Source organism: Pituophis catenifer, unplaced genomic scaffold, assembly GCF_029215685.1.
Source record: "Pituophis catenifer annectens isolate HBS135680 unplaced genomic scaffold, rPitCat1.0.hap2 SCAF_6, whole genome shotgun sequence".
Lineage (NCBI taxonomy): Eukaryota > Metazoa > Chordata > Lepidosauria > Squamata > Colubridae > Pituophis > Pituophis catenifer.
The window spans coordinates 22726202-22739625 of NW_027256886.1; the positions used below are offsets into that span (position 1 = coordinate 22726202).

A 13424-nucleotide genomic window follows, 5' to 3' on the forward strand; every position below is an offset into this window, starting at 1 on the left:
TGAAACGCGTCGCTCTGCTCTAACCGGCAGGAGCCGCTGCCATTTATTATTTCTCGCTTTCCTCTCTCGGACCTTTCTCTGATAGGGCAGTTCTTTCGTGACGAAATCGCCCCTTTCGGCCAATGGAGTAAGACCACGGCGGTGCGGAGCTTTTGTTGCTTTGGCGGCCTCTTCTGCGTTGGCTTGTGTTTCCAGGTAGGACCCTTTTATGGGTCGGACTCAGTCAGGCTGGTTAAAAGGATTATTGGCCAATGAGTTGGAAATCGGTGGAGGCGAAGGAAGTTTTGTGGCGGGGACCGCGGACCGACGGAGTCCCCGTAGCCCGGCCGGCATTCCCGCAGGTCACCGAAAGGAGGCTCCGATGCCGAAGAGGGAGAGACGCATCTCACTTGTCCTCCTCTTCTCGTCGTGGTGAGGGAACCTGCCCGCTCGGCCGGCGGAAGTAAAGGGAGGCCGCCGCAGGGAATCTGCCGGGGGAGGGGAGGTTGACCTGGGAGCCTCTCGCCATCTGCGCTAGGAAAAAGGCTCTTCGGTGGGGAAGACCACCGGCCGGTCCCTTCGGCTTCTGAAGCAAAGCAGCGCTGGATTACGTGTGTGACATGTCTCCAGTCATCTCCTCTAAGGATAATAGCCGGCATCGCCGGCCAGGCAACTACCAGAACGCCCTGGATGGGATGCAGAGTAAGTCTGCTCCTCTAGATTTCTATGAAGATGGCCCTGTGGACGCAGTCGGAAAAGATGACAGGGAGCCGCTGCTTCAGGAGCCACATATCCAGCCTACGGAGCCTCCCCAGGACTATAGAGCAGAGTTTGGCAATATCTTGCTCCTTCTCTTCCTGTATGTGCTGCAAGGGATTCCTTTGGGGCTTGCTGGCAGCATCCCCCTCATCTTGCAAAGCAAGAATGTCAGCTACAAGGACCAGGCTTTCTTTAGTTTTGTCTTCTGGCCTTTCAGTCTGAAGTTGCTTTGGGCTCCCTTGGTGGACGCTGTGTACTTCAGGAACTTTGGTCGCCGAAAGTCTTGGCTTGTGCCTACTCAGTACATTATAGGTCTTTTTATGATGTATTTGTCTATGCGGGTGGATTCTCTGCTTGGGGAGGCCGATGGCCAAAGCCCAGATGTGGTGGCCCTTACTGTGACCTTCTTCCTCTTTGAGTTCCTAGCAGCCACTCAGGACGTAGCTGTAGATGGCTGGGCATTGACTATGTTATCACGAGAAAATGTGGGCTACGCATCCACTTGTAATTCCGTGGGTCAGACAGCTGGCTACTTCTTGGGAAATGTCTTGTTCCTGGCTCTTGAATCACCTTCCTTCTGCAACAAGTATTTACGCTTTCAGCCACAAGCCAAAGGAATTGTTACACTTTCAGGTAAATGTTGGATACAGAATCTTATGGCTTTTAAGGCATTTGTGTCCATTTCAAATTAGAAAATTTCACATATAAATATGGTGATAGGTTCATTTCTGAGCCTATTTATTGTATAATTTATATTGTTGCCCATCTCATGACAATATATATGAGAATTGTCTATTTTGCACAAGATCTTTTTATAGAATGACTTGAAGAACAATGTAATTCTTAGTTTTCAGTGTTTCCATATCTATCCAGTTTTAAAAATACAAAGTGTGACATCTAACACATGCTTCTGTATTAGCATATTTACTAAGAATGTTATTTTATTAAAAAATCTGGCATGTGGCACTTCATGCCAGATGGCATTTCTTTATTTGAATAACTAGAGTATTCTGATTGGTTATATCATAGCTGAAATGTTTTCACTCATTTATGAAGCCACATCAAGCTAGTTTATCCTTGTCCAAACTTACCAATTATATCAGTGAAAAAGGCAAAACTTCCCATACATATGGCCTAGAAAAAGAAACCAAATAGCATATGTTACATTTATCCTACAGATAAAAGTCCACAAATTTTAGAGCTTTCTTAGAACTATTCTTCAGGGGAGAAGCATTATTTTCTTAAAACTAGTTGGTTCCAGTTTTTCCTGACCAATGTAATTTGTATAATGGATAAGTAGGAGGTTTTTATCCAATCAGAATATATTATTTCTCCAAATTGACATTCTAGAAAACGGAAGGATGTCTTTTCATCTTTTTGAAGATGATAGCTGGATTGAGAAGCAAGTTTTGTTCCTTCATCCATGACACTAGTGTGCATAGAATTGTTCACAGTTCTGATTAACTGATCTAACCCCCTGCCCCATACAGCTCAGTATACAAGGTAGACTAGAATACTTGAGCCTGTGCTTTAGATTTTTTGAATGGGATATTAGAAATCCAAGCATGTAGTTTAGCATAAAAGTTTACTACTAATTAATTTTATTAAATATTTATTAATAATAATTTTTATTGATAAATGAGCATCCAGCAAGAAAGAAAAAAAAGTTTGGCTGAAGAAATCGGGGGAGGCATTTTTATGGTTTGTTGTTCATCAGAGCAATATAAAACTGGAGAGAATTGTTCTCATCACTTGCAGCTGATATGCCATATTTATTTTCCTTTCTGAAGATGATAAAGACTGTACATCTTAGAAGTGTGGGTTGATTGGCCTCCGGGAAATGAAAGTAAAAAAGGCAAAGGCAAAACTTGCTCATTTACCAGGCATGATAGGGAATTTTTGAATTGCACAGAGGAACAAACTGTGGCAGGACAAGGGCCAAAAGAAACTTTCCAGAAAATAGAGGAATGTCAAGTGGCAGGGAAAGCGGTAGATGAATGTGGCACAAAAGCCCATGTCTCTTGGGTACAGCTTTTATGCTTGTATGGTTGTTAGAACACTTTCCAGGGTTTCCCTGTGGGTTTCTGGACTCTTGGGGGAATGGCAGCTGTTATAAGCCCTGAAGACCGAGGAAGAAGACACTTCAGATTGTACAAATGAAAGGATTCCTGCCTTTGTCCTAGATTTAAAGTAAGCAATGGGAGGTGGATATTGGAAACTTCCTGCTGAGAGAGATTGAAGTAGCAATCTGTCAACTGGATACTCTTTGAAGACAATGTGTCTTTCTAGGGACACATTTGGAATGTGAAGGAAAGATGTTGAAGACTCTGATACATCCAGTAAGAAATATTTCTTTCTGTCATTCATGTGGAAACAAATGAAACAGCCAGATGCAGCACTGAAAACATGTAAGGTAGTATGAATGTTGGGTAGGAGGATGAAGAAGTTGAGGCACAGGTGATGTTTTCTTTCTCCTTTCCATTGGTGGACATGGTCTAATGAGAGAGAGAAAAGACTACTGGAAGTAAACAATATACTATCCAGATGATGTCAGTGGAAATGGTTTAGACTCTTAAACAATGGGAAACTTTGCCAAGTTGAGGGACTCCTGGCAAGAGAAAATTAAAAGTGAAGATGTTTGGAAGGTGTCTTAAAAGTCTGATAATGAGGAACCATATGTAGAATGTGTAACCATCCAATAAGCATGTAAATCAGAAGGTCAAGTTACATTTCTATACAGAATATGGGAAACAAGAAGAACTAGAAATGTTATTGCTGGAATGAATATTGCTGGAAAATAATGTAGTATTAATTAAATTGAACTTGTGGTATTCAAAGATTTAGTAGTATAAATTGTGTCAAAGGAAAAAGCTGGACTAATATATGTGTATGTGTGTATGACATCATCTGAAGGAAGTGGACATGTGTATTGAGATCCAGATAATTGAGCATGGAAAAATTGAAAAAAGGAGTTGGCTTTTTTACAGTGTATGAATAAATGAATGAGTGAAATCTGATGCTGATCAATAGGGAAGAACTGATTGGAAAAGTAAAAACAATAGAATTTTGGGAGTATGTAACCATGCCATTTTCCTTTAATATTATGGTAAGAAAATTTGCACCACAGTCATACACCTTAGAGTTCAAGATAGCCAATTTTAGTAAGATTAGAGAAGTAGCGGTTCCCATAGTCAGAAATGTTCATGTCCAAGAAGCACATGTGGGGTGTGTACAACTTGAAAATAAGATACTGGAAGTATAATAGAGCACTCAGTTTCAAAAGGGGAGGGGGAAATAGGGGCAGCTTAGGAAACTTGTGGATAGCATAGGTGGCTTTTGAGTTAAGATGTATAAGGAAGGGAGGATGGGTGAATCGCCAAGGAGTGTATCAAAAGGGAACTATATCTATGCAAAGAAAATTAAGAAAGCATAAAGTACAAAATGAGATTTAGGTTTGCAAGGAAATCAAAAGGAACAAAATAGGCTTATTTGGGTCTGTCATAAGTAAAAGAAGAAAGGGGGTCCACTGTTAGAATGAGTAATAGGAAGTAAGAGGTAATAATGGAGCCGCCCCTTTCTTACAATTAATTTTTTAAAATAAGAAGAAATATGGTTAAAAGCTGGCTACTAGGAATGCTTCAGTTCTCCATGACCAGAATGATGATATCCAAATCCTCAAATATTTATAGATGTCATCCCAGAGTCCTTTCGTGGTTAGTGGGTATAATGAAGAAGGGTAAGGGTTGTTTTTGTCTTTAGAAGAAAGGATCCAGCTAATTGCTGTGTGAGTTTATGAGAAATCAGGGTGAAGTATTTCATTTATGTGAGAAGAGGCAATACAGTCTGAATGGGAAAGATTTGGGAAAAAAGCATTTCAGATATATTTACTTTATAATTAGCCTACTACAGTCAACGGTGGGAATTTTTAACAGTTTTTAAGATTCTGTATTTATCCCAGATTAGCATTAATGATACCGTCCTGAAATCCATGTTCTTGCTTCTTTAGTTTTTCCAGCTGTTTTTTACAACTCTGGAATGATGCTGATACTGGGCAAAATTGAAACAGATTGCTAAGCAGTCTGTGAGCATTTAGAAAATAATGCATTGCTTTACAGGAGTCAGCATGGGTCAGTCATTAATAAATCATTGCCAAGCTAACCCAGTCCTTTTGATAGAGGGATCAGTGATTTGACCATGGAAATGCAATAAATTAGGATTAGGTTAGAATTTTTCCAATTAGCCATTTTAATTAAATGATCTGTCACAATACAGTGTTTAGTAGTACACAACATGTTTGATAGCTGGACAAAATGTAGTGATATATAAAACTTTTATTGTTATAGAAATAATTATATAAATACAGAATTACATAAACCTGTATGGGCACTTCTGCCAAACCACCGTACTAGATTTGCATATTTTCTTAACCCTTTCAAATCTGTCTACTTTTGATATACCTGCATCAATTTGTATACTTCCTCATTGTAGTAACTGTACTGTACAACCGGTGTACGTATTATGCTTAACAAACAAACCCATTGTAACCTCAACAGAGTGAAATTTAAATCTCTTACTTTGTAAGGAAAGAAAATAATATCAAATGTCAAGGAAAATCCAAACAAAGATAGTGATGTTATACAGGTAGATCTAGTTACTCATGGGAGTTACATTTCAACATTCAGCTGCAGATAATGAAACTGCTGAAATTGGAATGTTAGATATAAGAGCCTCAGAAAATGATTGAAAAATCAACAAAAAATCACCATGCAAATAAAAAGCAAGAATAAGGATAATGTATTTTGACCACTTCAGATTTTTTGCTCTCATATATTATTTTATTTTGGCTATAAAATAAGGCAGGGATGAACAAAAAGGAACGAATAACTAGCATTTCTGCATATTTTAAATACTCTATTTAAAAATAATAATGATTGTAGAATAAAATGAAGAATAAAAGAATAGTGTTCCTTCATTCTACTGGTGAAATGAGCAGCACCATCTCCAAATAAGGATCAAATAATGGCACATTATCTTTTTCCTCCTCAAAATTATGGGAAGTGTTATATTGCATTGTGAAGATGACCAGTCACAAAGTAGCTATAGCTGTATTTGCAAAGAAGGAGATAATTATGCTTCATAGAGCTCAGTGTGTACAAGATTCTTGATCCGCTCAATTTCATCTCCTGTTGTAGATGATTAGGTGACTGCTCAAGCATTCTTACATTCAGTTCTATCTGTGGGATATCATTATTGCAAAAGGGGTTCTAATCTCAGTGCTGTTCATGATGCTTCAGAAGTTATTGACTGATGGAGAATGCTAAGTTTTCAGTGGGACCCAGCATTGTCCTGAAAGTGCAAGAAGTGTAGAATAATCTTAGTCAAAAAGATTGTATTGACAAGATCTAACCTGGTTTCTTAACTGATTTCTTAACCAGCACATTCAATTGACTCTCATCTAAGTGAATTATACCCTTGAATAAAAAAGTTTGTTAAGTGCAGGGAACTTCTGTAAGACACGTCCATATTTGGGCGATACATTATTTTATATAGTTCAAGTTTAGTCATAGTATCTGTAAAATTTGGTATTTATTCTGTGCATAAAATATAGTGGCTTGCCCCTGGTTTTTTAGATATGTTCTACTATAATTTCATAAGACTAAAAGAGTTTGCAGAAAAGGCTGGCATAGAAGGTCATTAATGAAAAATTTGGATTATGAATATCGTTTCAGATTTCCTCTTTTTCTGGGGTGCTGTTTTTTTAATAACTACTACATTGGTTGCGCTTTTGAAAAAGGAAAACAAGACAATAGCACCATCAAAAGAAGAGACAAAAGGAATCATGGATACATACAAGCTGCTTTTCTCAATAATCAAAATGCCAGCTGTCCTTACATTTTGTGCTCTGATCTTAACAGCAAAAGTAAGTAAATAATTTGTACAGTAGTTTCCAGCTGGGAATTTGAGTCATTTTTGCAAAAGGTTATTTATCTATAGACTTATGCGTCAGTCTTATTAAATCATTATGAGTCAGATGACCACTAGACAATATGAACGCTATACAGGGAGTCTTTGACTTATGATGGCATTTGGAACTGGAATTTCTGTCACAAAGTGATGCCATGACATCACTTGGCGATGGCAATTCCTGCAGTTCTGGATCCCGTCATTAACTGAAACTTGTGATCATTAGGTGAGGCAACTTCCTGCTAGCTTCCCACAAACAAAACCGGTGGGGAAGTTGACAGGACGTTGTAAGTCCTAGACTGGCAGGCAGGTAAGTGGCTTCTGCTGGATGGGGGAAGGAGCGCAAGGAAGGCAGAGTGAAGTTTAGGGAGGGTATGTAAGAGTGTGAGAGATTGCATGAGAGATATGACAAAGGATGGGGCGTATTCACACAATTTGGAAAGGATGTGTGAGAGATGCATTGAGGGAATTCATAAAGTGCAGTGAGGGTCAGGAAGTGTAAGGGAATGTGTGAGAGGTATGGTTGGGGGGTTGGGGGTGGTGCATGAAGGTCAGGGATGGTGCGCAAAGTATGGGTGAGGGAGATTTGCCCCAGCAATTTACAACCTTCCCTGACAGTTTCTCCATTAACTTTCTGCAGAAGCCAGCAGGGAAGGTTGCAAATGGTGATCATAGGATCATGGGGTGTTGCAACCACTTGTAAGTGCAAACCGGATGCTAAATGCCCAGATCACAATGACTCGACAAGGGTGATGCTAGGACTACTATTCGTTCAGTGCCATTGTTATTCCAGTCACTGACAGGTGACTCATAGGTCAAGTACGGTAACCCTAACATTGTGCCAGGTTACATCTTACACCTTACAAAGGTGTAAGCTCTAACAGGAATGTTCTAGTACAGGAGTCATGATTGCTGCGGGGAAGCATTTTTTATAATCTCAAGTGGTACTTATTTTTTATTTTAAAAGAAACAAGCTTTGTAATTATTAGTTTGCATAGCAAGGAATACCTGCTTGATTTTTCTATGTTGCTGAATAGTTTTTAAAGCATATTTTAAGAATATCTATAGATACTGATGGGAAAACAAAGTGATTTAAAAATCATTTCTGAGTACATGTTTTGTTGCATAATGGTAAACAGGATGTATAAGATTTTTTTGAGCCAAATCAATAGTTTTATAAATTTTACATTATTGATTTGAACCAGGGTGCAAGTTTCATTTAAATCAACAGTGGTTTGCCTCCCTATCAGGCTGGTGAAAAAAGCAAGACCCAAGTTATAAAATTAGTTATCAAGACAAATTTGAGAAAAGCTTAAAATTAATAATCTTAGAGAAAATTAACAAGATTTTATGTTGCAGGTTGGTTTCTCAGCAGCAGATGCTGTAACAGGTCTCAAACTGGTAGAAGAAGGTGTGCCTAAGGAACATTTAGCTCTGCTTGCTGTTCCAATGGTTCCATTGCAAATCATACTGCCCCTGATCATCAGCAAATACACAGCAGGTCCAAAGCCCTTGAATACGTTTTATAAAGCCATGCCATTCAGGTAAAATGTTTAGATTGATAAATATCGCACTACCTCTTTACATGGAATTATATTTTTATATTTATTAAAAGTTAGATATACACCTCAAGAACAGTAGCAGCAGGTCTGAGGCTTATGTTAATTCTTTAAGGAAATATCATTTCCGTCCAACCTTTTACTGACCAAGAAATAACATTGTGTTCACACATAGTAGCAAATCTCAACTGTACGTAATTCTGTCTTCCCTAGGAATAAGGATTGTGCGTAACTCAATTGGTTCTATGCTGGCTGGGGAATAGTAGTTGAAGTTCACACATCTTAAAATTGCAAAGTGAGAAACCCTGAACTAACCAAATAAGAATGGGTCTCACCTTGTTTTTTTTTTTATTTTGTACAGAATGAGAATCCCTCCACTTCCTCTCTAAACCAAATCAGACTTAGACAAGCCATATCTTTTAACTTTATCTTGCTGTTTCCTTAACAAGCTTTAGAGCATACATAACACTACACAAAGTATAAATGAAGCTGTCAAAGCAAGATATGTAAGGATGTTTCCTATTAAAACATGTATCAGTTTTATGTTATTTGTAGAAGTGAAATTTTATTTAAGAAATGTTTTACTTGATATCAGCCAAGTGCATCTGTGTCTTCATGTTTCTCAATTCACATACGTTAAATAGCATACCAGAAGCTGACCCTTTTGTTAGTGAATTAAAGTTACCTCCCACTCATAACTTTGATCTAAAACTTGTGAAAATCAGAGAGTCATATGGCTTCTGTATATCACAGAAAGAGTTTTGTTATTAATTAAAAATATTCTCATCTTTTTGTTGTAGGCTTCTGTTTGGATTAGAATTTGCTCTCCTGTTTTGGTGGACTCCCAGAGTAAAGTATGAAGGAGGATTTCCAATCTATTTCTACATTATATTATTGCTGAGTTATGCCTTACATCAGGTAAGGTTGCATACATGGGTGGAGTTATTAGTTCAGTTTGTATGATTGCTTAAAAATCCTGGATCTTTAATGAATGGATTATTGAAAGCAGTAGCATCTCTGTTTAGGCTCACATGGAAAACTAAAAAACACTGGGTTGCTTTAATAAATAACAGTTGTAGTCTTGTTTAATAAATACTGCAGTTGTGGAGATTCAAAACATTTTTCAGAATAACTTTTGAGATGTATATAGCTTATACATACACATATACATGCATGCAGATGTATATCTATGTATGCGTTTACAGTATACAGTATGTATACACGTGTAGACACTAATTTCATTTTGATTGACTAATTGGGTGGAGATGTGTGCATTAATTGTTGAAGAGTTATGTGATTCATAGCAATTTTTTGTAATATAATCATTTCATTATGCAAGGAACAATCCTGGGGGAACTTATTAACAACCAGAATCTTGCAAGGTTCTTTTAACTCAGTGGGATAGGAATGAGATGCATTGGAATCTGTTATATGTGCTCTCAGAAGCAAAAAAAAAAGGTTCTTATCCCAGTTCTAGAAGATAGAGCAGGATATTAATGTTTTGAATAAAAATCATGTCACGCCTTGGTGCTTATTGTCTTCCAGGTTACTGTATACAGCATGTATGTTGCTATAATGGCTTTCAATGCCAAAGTTAGTGACCCACTCATTGGAGGAACATACATGACACTGCTCAACACGGTATCCAATCTGGGAGGAAACTGGCCAGCCACAGTAGCTTTGTGGCTTGTGGACCCACTTACAGTGAAGCAATGTGTTGGAATTCAAGGTCACAACTGTGGGACTTCAGCTGCTGCAGAAGTAAGTTTGGTGCAAAACAGATTCCCCATCTTAACAGTAACATGGTGATACTAGATTTCCAGACTGATTTTATAAATTTAAATTGGATTATGAGCCCCTTTAAAAACTTTTTAATAAATTGTTAGTTAGAATTTGCACCCTGCTTACTAGTGAGGTACTTCTCCTTTGTCTTACTAGATCCCATGTTTCATTGGCCCACCTAGGGTGTTTTTGCTCTGCTAATAATTCAATTGCAGCACAATGATTAAAACTATTTTCTTGAACAGTCTCTTCTACTTTGGCCGCAATCCACATTTAAAAAAAATTCTCCTCAACTGTGAACATAATAGCTGCATTTGGATAATCACAAATTGACCTGTACTCGGGATTACATGCAACCCTTGTGAACACTATGTAATTTAAACCATGCATTGCATCAGAATGGTACTGACAAACAAATTGGACACCTTGCATTGATTGTAATTTCCTGTTTACTCCAAACTAGAAAGTTGTGATTAAATATTCCAGAAGAAGCTAACATATTAAGCCAAATTGGGCTGATATCGAAACTTTTTCAGAAGCCATGAATATTATTTTTACAGGTTAGAAAAAAATATCCTGAAAAAAGTCTGTTTGTGTGGTTGCTAAAAGTGAACACGTAAAAGTGTTTGATAATGTGCCACTTAAAAGTGGCACATTATCAAAAACAATATAAAAGTATCATTTATAGGTGACTTCAGTGTGCCTGGCTGAATCATACATACATACATACATACATACATACAATTTTTATAGTTGCCCATCTCAGTCAATAACTCTAGGCAGCTTATGAGTCAATAAATATATTACAGTTAAAACACTAAAAACATTTACAAAAATGTTGTAAAACAATAATATACGTAGAGAGCAAAATAATAAAACCAAATACAGGTAATCCTCGACTTACAACAGTTCAATTAGTGACCATTCAGACTTACAACTGTTGTAGCGTCCCTTTGGTCACGTGATCAAAATTCAGATGCTTGGCAACTGATTCAATTTATGATGATTACAACGCCCTGGAACCTCGGAAAGGCTGCTTTTCACAGCCTGTAAAGCACTTCTGGCCATTATAAAATGTCACACTCCCTTCAATCACATGACTGCATTTCAGGCACTTAGAAACGAGCACTTATGACCAGTTGAAGTCACTATTGTCATGTGACTGATTATTTTCTGACGGTTTTTGCAAAAAACCCCCCACATTTGGGAGAATGGATTCATTTAACTGCATGACTGCTTAATGACGGCATGATTCGGACTTACAACTGCATGATTTGCTTAGTGACTGCTATAAAAAACTGTAAAAAGAGTCCAGTCATGTATGTATCTAGTCTTATGATCGAAAAGAATTAGGACCAAAATTCAAGCCTCAATAGTGATTGTAAATTGAACACTATCTGTAATTAGCGAATTTTATTGAACTGATTTGTAATTATAGTATTGTTTTGTTTTTGTGTTTTGTACCATACCATGAGGAAAGCTTATGATGAAGGTGACCATTTTAGGCCATCAAGACAAAACACCTGTTTAAAAAAAAAAATCCAAATTAAAACATCCCTAACTGTTCTCACTTGCTCCACCTTCAGATTCAAAGGTGAATCTCCACCTTTGTAGTGTTCCTCTTTCTTCCCCATGTAATTGGTAATATATATATATATATATATTTTCTTACAAAGTTTTTTGAAATTAGGTCAAAGATTGTGGGTGGTCAACAAATATTCTCAGCAGCGTAGTCCATTTTTAAATATTTAATGTACTTTTTAAATGATGCACATTAAAGTAATGGAAGTTACACATTCAGAAAAATGTTTAAATGCGTTACAAATGTCAAAAGCAATTTGCCTGATATACTTACCACTTGTTCCCTATCCCACCCCCCTTCCTCTCTTCTGATTTTCTGTATTACAGCTTTGCTCAAAAGAAGGTGGATCTTGTGCTATTACTCTGGATGGTTATTATGTGGAATCCATAACATGTGTAGTATTGGGATTTGCTTGGTGGTTGTTTCTTGGGCCCAGACTGAAAAGGCTTCAGGATGAGCAACCGGTGTCATGGAAATGCAGAAGAATCAGTTAATGAAAATGAAATATCACAAAAGACTGGCTAAAATTGCTATAGCTTTGTCATATAACAAGAATACAAGAGAATAAGTATCCACATCTAAAACTGGTCAATTTATACATGCCAAATGACTTTACAAAAGCTAAAGTCAAGTTAAGTACTGTATGGATCAATTATAAAGTTTGCCCTTCTTATTCAAAATTACCCTTAAAATTATTTTTTTTTAAATTATTTTATAAAAATCTTTAAAATCTGTTACTATTCTGCTAAATTACAGTTGTTGCCTTCCTTTTATGCCCTTAAAGTTACCTTTGAAGAAAAATAAATCTGTCTTTAAAGGAACTTACAATAATTTTGATTTATAATAAACATTGAATCTACATGGTTAAAATGCTTTAGAAAGAAAAAAAAAGTTTTATATATATGTTTTATATTGCTTACCGTAATTCTAAATAGGTCAAAACAATGAGGATAACAGATTCTATCTTTTTTTTTTTGCCTTGCTCCCATGAAATTTAGTTTTATAAAAAAAATAATATATTTATAATAGTGATAATATGCTTTTTTCTTTTAAAGTTCAGATATGGTACACTACTAATAGTTTACAGCATAAATAGCCCCAAGCCACAAAGGCATATTAATTGGTTCTGAAGTTTTTCAAAATACTAGAATCGGTTATAAAATTGATGACAACAGTTTGCACATGAAAAGTCAAACTTTATGAAGAATGGAACATACTTTTTTTTTTTTTTTGGCGTATGGAACCCAAATAGGACTAAGCAGAATATTTAGTGCCTTCTGGAAACAAGTTATGTAAGATGGCGATCAAATATCTGTACTGTTAAATTTTAGAACATAAGTGTCATTCTCATAAAATATACCCATTTCTGCTGATGTCGGGAATCTAAGTAATTGTTTCAATGAACATTAGAGGACATTTTTTAGACTCTAATGATGTACAATATAATGTATATCATATGGAAATGGGCTCTGTATAGCATTTGATGTATTGTATACATCTTTCATATGAACATTTATTCAAAAATAAAATGGTGTCATACTTTTGACACTAGGGTGAAATATTGAAACACTCATATCAGGGATATACTGTCTCAGTTTTATTGGTTATTTCAATAAGTCAGTACTTTCTGAAATTGACATTTTTGATTCCATGTGAATCTTTATGATTTACACTGTTTTGTTTGAAGCTCTTTTCAGAGTGTGAATAAATTTTAAACCTCTTAATATTTATGTTAGAAAATATCTTTTTTAAAACACACACAGATGTGTGTTCCAATGAAATGAATAGGAAATACTTCC

General features: G+C 36.5%; 1 protein-coding gene across 1 annotated transcript; it reads left to right on the top strand.

The window, feature by feature from the left end:
- Positions 1-358: 358 nt before the first annotated feature.
- Positions 359-12218, top strand: SLC33A1 (solute carrier family 33 member 1). The gene is made up of 6 exons (XM_070945626.1): positions 359-1371; positions 6468-6658; positions 8062-8246; positions 9062-9179; positions 9807-10022; positions 11952-12218. The coding sequence occupies exons 1-6, from the start codon at positions 600-602 to the stop codon at positions 12117-12119; spliced, it is 1650 nt and encodes a 549-aa protein (XP_070801727.1). The 5' UTR covers positions 359-599; the 3' UTR covers positions 12120-12218.
- The last annotated feature ends 1206 nt before the right edge of the window (positions 12219-13424 follow it).

Bases quoted from the DNA above. Each gene is read 5' to 3' on its own strand.
- SLC33A1 (XM_070945626.1), top strand. From the start codon at position 600: ATGTCTCCAGTCATCTCCTCTAAGGATAATAGCCGGCATCGCCGGCCA. The intron at 6,659-8,061 runs GTAAGTAAATAA...TTTATGTTGCAG, and splicing joins CTCTGATCTTAACAGCAAAA to GTTGGTTTCTCAGCAGCAGA. The intron at 8,247-9,061 runs GTAAAATGTTTA...TTTTTGTTGTAG, and splicing joins TATAAAGCCATGCCATTCAG to GCTTCTGTTTGGATTAGAAT.